Source organism: Cnephaeus nilssonii, assembly GCF_951640355.1.
Source record: "Cnephaeus nilssonii genome assembly, chromosome: 13".
NCBI lineage: Eukaryota > Metazoa > Chordata > Mammalia > Chiroptera > Vespertilionidae > Cnephaeus > Cnephaeus nilssonii.
In genome coordinates this window covers 32,765,576-32,778,639 of record NC_137084.1, presented here as the reverse complement: position 1 = coordinate 32,778,639, position 13,064 = coordinate 32,765,576, and the positions used below count along the sequence as shown (strand labels likewise).

At 46.8% G+C, this 13,064-nt stretch overlaps 1 protein-coding gene across 1 annotated transcript; it reads left to right on the top strand.

Annotated features, from left to right (window-relative positions):
* Nucleotides 1–8,868: 8,868 nt before the first annotated feature.
* On the top strand, nt 8,869–10,176 carry LOC307110311 (calcitonin gene-related peptide 1-like; the record flags this gene model as incomplete). Its single annotated transcript, XM_079789378.1, has 3 exons — nt 8,869–8,954; nt 9,656–9,775; nt 10,047–10,176. 3 exons carry the CDS (start codon nt 8,869–8,871, stop codon nt 10,174–10,176), a joined length of 336 nt encoding a protein of 111 aa, XP_079645504.1.
* Between the last annotated feature and the right edge of the window lie 2,888 nt (nt 10,177–13,064).

The window sequence follows — 13,064 nt, the reverse complement described above, 5'->3', positions numbered from 1 at the left end:
GGAGACCGGATAGAGACTAGTAGGAGAGACAGAGGCGCAAAAGGGCTGGCTGGAACCCCATAGATAGCAACTGAAGTTCCAGAGAGATATCTCAGCTGTGGGAAGTTGCCACTGAGAATTCTGGGGTCTAATTCCCAAGTTGGGCCCCCCAGCAGAAAGCACCAGGACTAAGAAGGGTGCCCACAGAACATCTGGCTGTGAAAAGCAGTGTGGTTGCTGCCTGCCAGGAAGAGATGGCTGGAAATTTAGTCACCCTCTTAAAGGCCAAAGCATAAAATTCCCTGTGGAGCCATCCACACTGTGCTCTGGCAGAGGGATGACAGAGTGGACTGGAGCTGGGTGAGCAGAAGCCAGGATTGAGGGCTCTGGGATTAGATCTCAGAAGGCAGACACCCTGATCTCCTCCTGTGCTGAGTCATTCCTTGCTATACAGGTGGCATTGCTTGGGGGAAGACAGTTGATCCACCCTATTGAAAAATACCTTGCCCCTTAAGAGACTGAGAATAACAATTTGCCTCCAGGCAGAAACAATTACCCTACCGTTAAAAAAATAAAACTCTTGCCACACCTGTGCATGATTGCCTGAAAGCAGTTCAAGAGGAATCCTATCAGTCTGTAGGCAGAGGTGGTCTCTGGAGTCTTTGATCTTTGCCAGATCTAATTAGTCAGAAACAGTGTTTGACACTGTCCTGCACTAGAGATTAATAGCAGATCTACCTAAAACATAGTCACAAACCCAAAAAGGCAGCCAAAATGAGGAGACAAAGAATCCACAAATGAAGGAACAAGGAAGTTCTCCAGAAGAAGAGATAAATGAAACAAGAGATAAAATTTTTTTTTAATCTGAAACAGAGTTCAGAATAATGATGGTAAAGATGCTCAACAGCATGTTGACCAATGTCACCCTAATCAATTTAATAAATATTTTTTTAAAGTGACCTGTTCCTCTTTGGAATAGCACAGTGGTCAGCAAACTCAGTCAACAGAGCCAAATATCAACAGTACAACGATTGAAATTTCTTTTGAGAGCCAAATTTTTTAAACTTAAACTTCTTCTAATGCCACTTCTTCAAAACAGACTCACCCAGGCTGAGGTATTTTGTGGAAGAGCTACACTCAAGGGGCCAAAGAGCTGCATGTGGCTCGCGAGCCCCAGTTTGCCGACCACTGGAATAGCACATTTAGGACCATGTTAGTACCAGGATCTTTACTCAGTAAATCCTGATGGTGACTTTGTATAAAAGATCTTTAAGAGAGATTGAGGCCTGTGTAGGTAATAAAACATTACTGAAGTCTACAAAATAATTTAATTTTACATGTTCTCTTGCATGACAGAAAGCAGCACTGGTTCTGTTATTTTAAAAAAATCAATGATTTTTAAAGAATCTTTATTGTTGGGAGTACTATATATGTCCCCTTCTTTTCCTCCACTGACTCCTTCTAGTCCCTCCCACCTACCTCCCTCCCCCCACACCAGGCCTTCACCACACTATTATCTGTGTCCATGGGTTATATTTATATGCATACAAGTTCTTTGGTTGATCTCTATCCTACCCCCACACCCCAACCCCTGCCTTCCATCTGAGATTTGACAGTGTTCCATGCTTCTATGTCTCTGGATCTTTTGCTCATCAGTTTATTTTTTACATTAGATTCCACATATGAGTGAGATCATGTGATACTTATCTTTCTCTGACTGGCTTATTTCACTTAGCATAATACTCTCCTGGTACCTCCATGCTGTCTCAAAAGGTAAGAGATCCTTTTTTCTACTGCTGCACAGTAGTCCATGGCATAAATGTACCACAGCTTTTTAAAAAATATATATATATTATTGATTTTTTTTACAGAGAGGAAGGGAGAGGGATAGAGAATTAGAAATATCGAAGAGAGAGGGAAGCATCGATCAGCTGCCTCCTGCACACCTCTTACTGGGGATGTGCCCGTAATCAAGGCACATACATTCCCTTGACTGGAATCGAACCTGGGACCCTTCAGTCCACAGGCCAACACTCTATTAACTGAGCCAAACCAGTTAGGGCTACCACAGATTTTTAATCCACTCATCTACTGATGGGCACTTGGCTGTTTCCAGATCTCAGCTATTGTAAATAGCAAGGTAATGAACATAGGGGTGCATATATTCTTTCTGATTGGTGTTTCAGGCTTCTTAGGATATTTTCCTAGAAGTGGGATCACTGGGTCAAATGGCAGTTCCATTTTTAATTTTTTGAGGAAGCCCCACACTGATTACGATAGTGGCAGTACCAGTCAGCATTTGCACCAGCAGTGTACTAGGGTTCCTTTTTCTCCACATGCTGGCCAGCACTTGTTTGTTGATTTATTGATGGCAGCCATTCTGACAAGTATGGGGTGGTATCTCATTGTCTTTTTAATCTGCATCTCTCTGATGATTAGTGACATTAAGCATTTTTCCATTATGTCTCTTGGCCATTTGTATGTCCTCTCTTTGAAGTGTCTATTTAGGTCTTCTGCCAATTTTTTTTGGATTGTTTGCCTTTTGTTGATTTTTATGAGTACTTTATGTATTTTGGATATTCACCCTATAAGGTTTGAGGCGCAGGAAATGGGAGTCGGAGACCAAAACATATAAAAAGGGGGGTTTATTCTGCAGTAATGAGCAAGATTCATTATGGAGGAGGATTAGAGGTGGGGGAGGAGGACCCAACCGGGCTGTCTCCACAGATGGAGAAACGGGGGGGGGGGGGGGGGGAAAGAGGGGAGAGAGAGAGAGACACATCCTGTTCTGCAAAAGACTAGTGAAAGGAGAAACCAAGATGGTGGCCTAAGTAAGCACCTATACTGCTGCCTTGCACAACAATTTCAAAACAACAACTAAAAGACAGAATGGACATCATCCAGAACCACAGGAAAGCTGGCTGAGTGGAAATTCTACAACTAGAAGGAAAAACAAAAGCTCACGGATCAGAGGAGCCGCAAAGCGCTGAGGTATGGAGACGCGCGTGCAGAGAGGAAGGGTGGACTGTGTGTACAGCCAGTGCCTGGCTGGCGGGAGAGGAAAGGAAGCCCCCGACTGCACTGAATCCCAGTTCCAATTGCACTGAACCCCAACTGTGGCCGAAACCCCGTGAACCCAGGCTCATACAGGTGGAGTCTGGACTGTAGAGAAAGGCACACGGAGACTCGGAGACTCGGAGACTCGAGACTCGAGGGAGCTGCAGCGGGCAAGGGTCTGAAGGCGCGTGTGCAAGTGAGTGCGCAGAGAGGTCTCACTGCGGAGGTTGCTGCAGGCTTTCCATAGCGGAAGGAGTCGGAAGCTCCTGACTGCACTGAATCCCAGTTCTGACTGCACTGAAATCCAATTCCAGGCGAGGCCTGGGAGACCCACGCTCTTACAGGGGGAATCTGGACTGTCAGGCGGAAACTCAGGGGATCCATGGAAGGCAGAGGTCTGGAGGCGCGTGCACAAGGTCAGGGCTGACGGGAAGCCAAGATTGTCTGCTCAGCCCTGAGACTCTACCCCATCCAAGCTGAGCGCGGAGGCTTTTGAAATTTTGCAAGTCTGGTCCTATAGGGCTGTCTCCAACACAGAAGGTATCCCAGCGTAGATACAGCTGATACTCACAGCCAATTGGCCTGGAGGTCAATTCCTCCCAGTGATACCAACAACAATCAAGACTTAACTATAACAAGGCTGTACACACAGTCCACAAAGGGGAGCACCAAGAGTGTTCATGTCAGGTAACTGGGGAGGCTGACCCACCGGGCCATATAGGAAACGTAGCACACAAAGCTACCCTACCAACTCATGGAAGCAGCGAAAATGCAAAGTCAAAGAAACAGACCACAAATGAAAGAAATGGAGGAGAACAAACGACTGGATATAGAATTCAAAACCATGGTTATAAGGTTTTTCAAGAATTTCCTAGAAAAGGCCGATAAATTTAGCGAGACCCTCAAGGATTGAAAAAGGACCAACTAGAAATTAAACATACACTGACTGAAATAAAAAAATATTATACAGAGACCCAACAGCAGACTAGAGGAACGCAAGAATTAAGTCAAAGATTTGAAATACAAAGAAGCAAAAAACACTCAACAGGAAAAGCCAAAAGAAAAAAGAACCCAAAAAGTTGAAGATACTGTAAGAAGCCTCTGGGACAACTTCAAGCGTACCAACATCAGAATGATGGGGGTGTCAGAAGAAGAGAGAGAGCAAGATACTGAAAACCTATTTGAAGAAATAATGACTGAAAACTTCCCCCACCTGGTGAAAGAAATAGACTTACAAGTCCAGGAAGCGCAGAGAACCCCAAACAAAAGGAATCCAAAGAGGACCACACCAAGACACATCATAATTAAAATGCCAAGAGCAAAAGACAAAGACAGAATATTAAAAGCAGCAAGAGAAAAACAGTTAATTACCTACAAGGAAGCACTCATACGATTGTCAGCTGATTTCTCAACAGAAACTATGCAGGCCAGACAGGAGTGGCAAGAAATATTCAAAGTGATGAATAGCAAGAACCTACAACCAAGATTACTTTACCCAGCAAAGTTATCATTCAGAATTGAAGGTCCGATAAAGAGCTTCACAGATAAAAAAAAAGCTAAACGAGTTCATCACCACCAAACCAGTATTATATGAAATGCTGAAAGGTATTCTTTAAGAAGAGGAGGAAGAAGAAAAAAGTAAAGATAAAAATTATGAACAACAAATACATATCTATCAACAAGTGAATCTAAAAATCAAGTGAATTAAAAATCTGAGGAATAGAATAAACTGGTGAATATAACAGAATGAGGGGCATAGAATGGGAGTGGATTGATAATTCTCAGGGGGGAAAGGGTGTAGGGGGTACGGGAAGAGACTGGACAAAAATTGTACACCTATGGATGAGAACAGAATAAGAAGAGGAAGAAGAGGAAAAAAGTAAACAATGAAGAGAACAGTGAAGAGAATAGCTGGGGGAAGGTAAGGGCAGAGTGTGGAGTGAGAACCGGGTGGAGGGGAGTAATGAGGGGGGGGGGAAGGAGAAACAATTGTAATAATCTGAACAATAAAGATTTATTAATTTAAAAAAGAACAGAAAAAAAAAGAACACATGCCCTGGTTGCAGGCTCAATCCTCAGTAGGGGGTGTGCAGGAAGTAGCTTATCAATGATACTCTCTCATCATTGATATTTCTATCTCTCCCTTCCTCTCTCAAATTATTTTAAAATTTTTTTTTAAAATAACCCTATCCTTTTTTGCTCAGTGGATAGAGCATCACCCTGTGGACTAAAGGGTCCGGGGTTCAATTCCAGTCCAGGACACCTATGTGGGTTGCAGGCTCCTCCCTGGTCCCTGGCCCTGGTCCGGGGACTTGCAGGAAGCAACTAATTGACTTGTTTCTCTCTCAGTGATGTTTTGCTCTGTCTTTCCCTCTCTCTTCCACTCTCTCTAAAAATCAGTGGAAAAGTATACTCAGGTGAGGATTAAAAAATAATAACAACAACACTTCTTGAGTGCAGACCCTGATTCATATGGTCCACTCCCCCAGTCATGGTTAGTAACCACCGAAGATTTCGGAGTGTGGGAGGACTGTTGGCTCTGACTATGGAAGGCACCCCTGGCCGCCAGGGGTGGGCGTTCTGAGGACGTGGTCCGGCCCTGAAATCGGCTTGCAGCGGAGTCAGTGCTGTTGCTCACCGTTTTGCACTCCCCATCGTGCAGGTGGAAAGCTCTTCGGGAAATTGCAACCCGGAGACACACTCACAAATGATTTCAGAAGGTTCATACGTTAGAATGTCAGGGCTTGGAATGGAGGAAGTTTTCCCCAAAGTACTGGGCACCTGAGAGCAAACACTCACCCACAACTGTGGCAGAGCTCAGTTCCTAGCAAAAGGGTGTCCCCTTGCCGCCTGTGCCAATCTGTGCCTGCAACTCTGCACCGAAAGCCGCACCGGGGCTTGGGACTCGAACTGCTGAGCCCCAACGCCCAGGCTGGGTCTCAGCACCGGCTACCTGCGTCTAAGCTCCAGGAGGGACCGAGTCCAGGATCCCACATACTGATCCCTGCCTCTCCTCTGTGCACTCCTTCCCCTGCCCTGTACCCAAGGGCGCACCTGGGTTCTAGGGAACAGTTCTTCCATCCTGGCTCCCTGCAGCCCGGCCAGTGCAGCACTCCCATCTCCCGTTCATTCCCTGTGCCAGTGGCGCCCCATCAGTTAAGGAGGAGGAAAGTTGGAAAAGGGCATCTTGGAAGTGGGGTGTCCCCGAGCAAGGAGGCCACCGACCTGGAAGGCGAGAGGTGTGGAGCGGGGCAGGTGTGTCACAGGAACTGCTGCGTATTCTGGAGAGTGCGGACTAGCTTGAGTACCTGCGGCTTTGGTCCCTCACAGCACACAGCACACGTAGGGCTGATTTCTCTCTGCCTGGAAACCACCTAGATGGGGATCCTTTCCTGTCCCCCAACAGCCCTGGCACTTTTGCCGCGTTTGCTGCGTTTGCCGCATTGGGAAACTCCATCTAGCGCATCGCGTGCCGCGCGCTCAGACCTGGGGATCCGGGAGACAGGGAGAAGTTCCTGGGAATCTTGGGGATAGTGAGAAGTTTCTCTCTCTGCATTTTACCCGCTGAGAGCAGCAGCTCAGGAGCGAGCGGGGACCTTCCAGGCGGGCTTGCAGCAAATAAAGCTCAGGGGAAGGGGTCCTGAAACCAGCTGTAAACAGTGTGAGCGGGTCTAGGTGTTTTGGAGCATGCTTATTCTTGCGATGCACGTAGTAATGGTGTGCACAGGCTGCCAGCAAGCCGGTGTGTAGATGTGAGCACGGGAGGCGGGTTTGGGGCAGGATTCATATGGCCCGGTGTGCGGTCCCAGTGTCCTTTTTGCCAGTGCCATTGTTTGGGGGAGTGGGCTTATGTTTGAAGAGACTAATGGGTTTGTGGGTGCGGAAGAGTGTGACTGTAAGCGACAGTGATCAACTGTTTCTGCAGGGATTCCCGTCAAGCCTGCCTTGCTCTCTATCGGAGAACGGAAGTGCAGGAAATGCGCGCGCACGTTCATATGTATGCGCCCGTTCATATGTATGTGCCCGTTCATATGTATGTGCCCGTTCATATGTATGCGCCCGTCATGGATATATTCGCCGTTAAGAGTATGGGTTCATTGGTCTCTTATGCAGAGGCAGTACCAAAAGTGCCCGCCAATGCTTACCTTGGGAAACAGCTGCCGGAAACAGGGGCAGCTGGGCAAATGGTTCTAACAGGCAGATGAGCAAAGGTGATGAATGGCGGGTAGAAGAGGAGGTTGCTGGGGCTGCTTGGAAGCCGGGGAAACATCGGTGCCCTGCACCTCCCTGCTGTGGCTGAGCGGGACATTGGTCCCCTTCTATCCACTTGAAGGACCACCCAGGGCAAATAAGTACTTCTGGTCAGTAGGTGGGTAATCAACATGCTAAGGAATCCCAGATGTGAGCCACAACGCCCTTCCAGATCCCTACCTAGCTGGGAGCAGGGTGAGGCAAATTACTAATAACCACATTCCTTTAGGACATTAGGTCCCCATTTTAAAGATGACTGCATTGAGGCACTGGGAAGTCACTTGTCCTTAGTCTTACCGCCAGGAATTTGCTTAGTCGGAATTGAATTCAGTCTGACAAAGTTCTTGCTCCTACAAGCTGCCCTCCTTGCAAATGATTCCAGCTGCAGGAATAAACACCTTGCTAGGACCCAGAACCAACCCTGTAACGCATTAACCCTATCACCCTCACCTGGATGAGGGTTGAAAGTCAGCCTTGGGGGAGGCAGGAGTCGCTGTGATCCTGGACCCTGCCCTACAAGATTGCTCCGCTGAGGATGGAGTGGGATGCACATTCAAAACCGGATGAAACTGAACAGGTGAAATTTACAATTGACGTCAAACTGTCCCCCAGTTCGTGGGTGTTTTCTGGTGCCCATCACTCCCCCTTCTCCTTTCCATCAATGACCTCAATGCAAATACAAGTGGGATGATCCTGTTGGATGCTACAGGTTCTGGACGCAAGTGGGTGACACAATCTGTCTGAGGCACCGGATCCTTCTCCTCATTGGTTGCCTGGTGCTCCTGGATTCCCCCTCCCCAGACCCAGAGCGGGAATAAGAGGAGCCGCTGGTGCTGGGAGAAATCGGAGCGACTTCCCAGTTGGAGTGCCACTGCCACTTCCACAGGAACACCTCCACTGCCGCTACCGCCGCCTGCCGCCGCCACCACCTGCTGACAGGTGAGTCCCTGTACGATTCTCTCTCTTCCTCTCTCCCCTCCGTCTCTCTCCATTACTGTACCTCTTCATCGATCCCCTGCCAGTCTCAAAGTCTCTCTCCACTTCTGTCTGGGTCTTTTTTATCACACAATTTCTTTTAGTCTTTGATTCATCCAAGATGCATTTCCCAGGTAATGTTGAGTCCAGGGACTCCGTGCTCCACTCTTCCCGTGCACATCCGGCTCTGGTCTAGCTGTGTTGCTGCAGTTGGAGCGTGCTTAGTCTCATCTCTGACGCTGGAGTTGTACGCATGAAGAGCAGGATGCAGGAATAACTTTCTGTTCATGCCTAGGGGTCCCAGGGAAATTGGTTCGGAACGCGGGTCAGCGTGAGTGGTGGAAAATAGGCTAAACGACAGTTTGAGTCCTGCGGCGTCCCAATTTAACTCTCTGTTAAACTTGGGGACTCTGCTGAAGTGTAGATCAGCTAAGCAGTAAAGTGTGATCTTGTTTCTCAGAGATTTCAATTGCAGATATTCCCTCTCTACTTACACTCTCCCTCAACATCCCCTTACAGCCCTAAATATGAGCTCAGATCTGTGGGTTCATAAAACTTCCAACTGGTGTAGATGCTGACATGATTGTTCCTTTGCAGAGAGACATCATGGGCTTTGGGAAGTTCTTACCCTTCCTGGCTCTTGGCATCTTGGTCCTGTACCAGGTGGGCATGATCGAGGCAGCACCATTCAGGTAAGACAGCCCTGAAAGTAGTGCATTCTCCTTCCAGTGGCCCTGGAATCAAACAATTCTGTGATCTGAATTGTGGTTTGCTGAAAGGGGGGTGAAGGTGGGGGGGGAGCACCAAGAGGAGTGTATGTTTTTTTTCTGATATAAAGAATATCTGATATTCTTCATTGTAATGATATCTGATGTTCTTTATTATAAATTTCATATAATTCATTCAGTCTCACAGAATGATTTTGTTGGTTTTTACCAAAATTTTCATTTTTCTATTTCAACCATGATCTCAGAAATGAATTGTATTCTAATCTACCTTTTTGGCCAATAAATTCATAGTTATTAAATCAATGTGAGCTGTTAATCTTTCTGACCCTTGTACAAATTATATTTAATAAACTGGAACCATTTTTGGCTTTAGCACTACCTGTAAGTTTTTATCATTTAATTTTTAATATTGGCTATATGCAAAACTATGGTCACAAAAATTTCTAAAAAGTTCATCTTTCATAAGCCTACATGATCTGGATTCAGCACAACACTGCTTGGAGGTCACACCAGTGCCTGGCTCCTGATGAATCATACCCTGTCCACTGGGAGTTGAGGTGGCCACTTCCTTCGAGGAAACCCAAGAACCAGGAAGCCTGGATGCTTATCCTGGGGAGGGGGCAGGAAGGACTCAGAGCTTGTATTGGGCTGCTATTTCTCCTCAGGTCTGCCATGGAGGACGTCTCACTCAGTGAGGAGGAAGAGGAACTCCTTCTGTCTATACTGGTGAAGGAGATTATGAAGAAGATGGTCGGTGACAAGGAGCAGGCAGCACTGGATTCCAGGTAAGGCTCCACACCTGCCCAGTAAGAACAGCTGTGATAGGGAGAAGGAAAACACCTCCAGAAATCAGTGCTATAAACTCTCTATGGGGAGTTATCATGGAAATTCCCCAAATGGCCAATGATTATCTGCTGTGATAATTGTGTTCAGTAAGAGCAACACTTAAGGTTCGTTGGTACCTTTCAGAACAGTAATGACTGTCCCATGGGAAGGCTTTGCCCCCACCAGCCTCTTACTGACAGGTGTTCTGTTTTTCTCCATCATGTAAATCAGTGCTGCTACCCAGAAGAGAACCTGCAACACAGGTACCTGCTTGACCAATAAGCTTGCTGTGCTCTTGAGCAAGTCTGGAAGTGCTGCCCACTCCAAGCTGCTGCCCGCTACCATGTTCACCCAGGGTTAAGGCCCTAAAGGAAGGGATCCCAGGAAGAAGGTGACTATTCTTGTACTGTTAGGTGGGAGGGTGGATGACTGGACATTGCAGGGGTGCAGTCCACACTCTAACCCTCCTTGGGCCCATGTGAGTAAAAAATCAACAAGGGAAAGTATCTGAAGAAGGACAGAAAGTCCCCACAGATGAAACCCTTAGATTTGGGGTTTATTTCTGTGTTTTCTGTTTGTTTGTATTTTTTGTTGTTGTTGTTTTGTCCAGTGTTTCCCTATGACACTTAGATCATCTGCCAGGAAATACAGATGTTAATAACCTCACAATTAATAAGTAACTAAATTCTAACTTGTGTGTTTGTTTTTTTCTCCTAGATGATGGAAGCTGAACCCTACCCACTTCCTTAAATTTATCATTAAAACAATTGGAAAAATACTAAACACACATGTGCATGCTACTTAACATTGAAAAGACTCTGTCTTATTCAAAATAAATTAAATTTAACTGCATAATAAAGCTATTGAAAATTACCTGGTGTCTTTTATATTTTATTCTATATTCAGTAAATATGACAGCATATATCATTGGCTTATCTGGTAACAAATCTGGGCACAGTCAGCCAACATGTTGATGTTGACAATTCTGCCAAAACTCAGGGGGACATGAAATCACTACACCCTGGTGTCTGGGACACACAGTAATGCTGAGCCTCAATGAAAATTTTTCTTTAAAGAAATCTTGTCATTTGTAAACTTCATAAAAAAATACTTAAAAGGCGTCCCTCCTGCTATTTATGCTGCCCAAACCCCCCCCCCCGGCCCCCCCGCCGCCGCCCAAGAGAGCCTCAGGGACTGTAAACAATTTATTGACAAGGCTGACTCAAAGGAGGTAAAGGCAACATGCTTGGGATGGGTCCTCAGCATCCTGTACCCTCAGGTTTTAGTAAAATATCCCTTGCTGGAATTAGAACCCTGTGCATCTCAAAGAGACAATTCACAATGATTTTCAGAGTGCCCTGGTCCCAGCTCCAAAGGACATATCTCTTCACTTCTCCTTAAATCAGGTTTGCCCCTACCCATCCCTGCCTCCCCCCCCCCACCGCCACCGCCTCTATAAGAACCCCCCTTCCCAAATGTCCCAGAGGCTGCAAACCCTTTTAGAAACAATGTCTTGGAGTTAGAAAATGGGAACATAGCCTGGCAGACCTAGAAAGGTCATTAGAGGCCATCAATGCAGAGAAGAAAAGTATATTGCTTAAGGTCCTGCAGTAAGTTTAACTCTTACATTTAACAAATACTAATTGAGTATCTGCTATATTCTTGACACTATTCAAAGCACCAGGAATAGAGCAATTAACAGAACAGACAAAGCCCTTACATTCACGGAGCTATAGTCTAACCTGGGGGAGACTGAGGTGACGACCTATGAAATCAGACACTCCTCATTGGAAGGAATCTGGGATGTCATAGGGTATACACTGAGTGGGCAGATTATTATGATCTCTGAACACAATAATCTGGCCACTCAATGTGTGTGTGTATACACACACACACACACACACACACACACACACACATATATATATTAGAGGCCTGGTGCATGAATTCGTGCATGGGTGGGGTCCGGCCAGCCTGGCCAGGGGGCGGGAACATGAACGGTTGGCCAGCCTGCCTGCTGGTCAAACTCCTGGTCGAGGGGACAATTTGCATATTAGCCTTTTATTATATAGGATATACACTGAGTGGCCAGATTATTATGCATTCAGAGATCATAATAAATAATAATCTGGCCACTCAGGGTAATGCCTTACTTAAGTAGAAATTTCCCAGTGTCAACATCCCTGGCATCTGCTGGGACTGCTGGTGACACACTGCTGAGTATAACTCTGAGCCAGTATCACTGATGGGTAGTCAGTTAATTGAGGTCATTGACGTAGAGAAATCAGCCCCTTTCATCCAGTGACTCTAGTTACTTCCTAAGGTTCACATAGAATGATGACCCTTACTCCCATTCAGTCTGTAGTCCACACTGTAGCCCAACTTTTGCCTAAAAGGTAGATCTGACCACGTCTCCCTTATCATAAAGTACTGCATCTCACAGAGTAAATACCTAGAGCACTGCAATGACGCACAAGGTCCCAGCTGATCTGCCCTTCCTCTCCTCTCACCACTTGCCTCATTACCTGCCTGGCCTCATCTCCTACTTCTCCCACACACTGGCCTTCTTACTATTCCTCATCCCTCATCCCTCAGCAACAACCCCCTCAAGTGTTTGCACTTGCTGGTTCTGTACCTCTGCAGAATGCTCCTACTCTTGGCCCCGCCTCCTCCAGATCTTTACTCAAATATCAAACACCTTGACCCTCCTTTCTGATATTGTACCCTACCCTGCCAACACACCCCAATCCTCTTCTTCTTGCTTTTTTTCTCTTTACCACTTATTACCTTCTATCATCTACATATATAAAACCCTAACATGCAAAAAGACCAAATGGCAGAACACCCAAACAACCACTCGCTATGATGTTGCACTGACCACCAGGGGGTGCGTGCAGAACGTAGTGAGCATTGGCCACACGGAATGGTGGAGCAGGTGAGCAGGGGCACCAGACCAAGGTGGGGCACCGGTTGCTTTCATTGGGGCAAGCCTCTGGTGGTTACTGAAAATTCTTTGCTCCCACATGCTGTGGTCCTGCCTGACACTCACACCTGCTGTCAGAGCCAGCCCTGCTCGCACCCGCTGCCGGCACTGGAGCCACTGCTTGCACCCGCTGCCAGCGCCCAGCACCCCATTCTCTCGGTGCCATCAGCAGGTGTGCTTGGTGGCTGCTGGCTCTGATCACACCTCAGGGCTTGTCCACCTCCTCCTACTCCTGAGGCACGATCAGGGCCAGCAGCCACTACTCG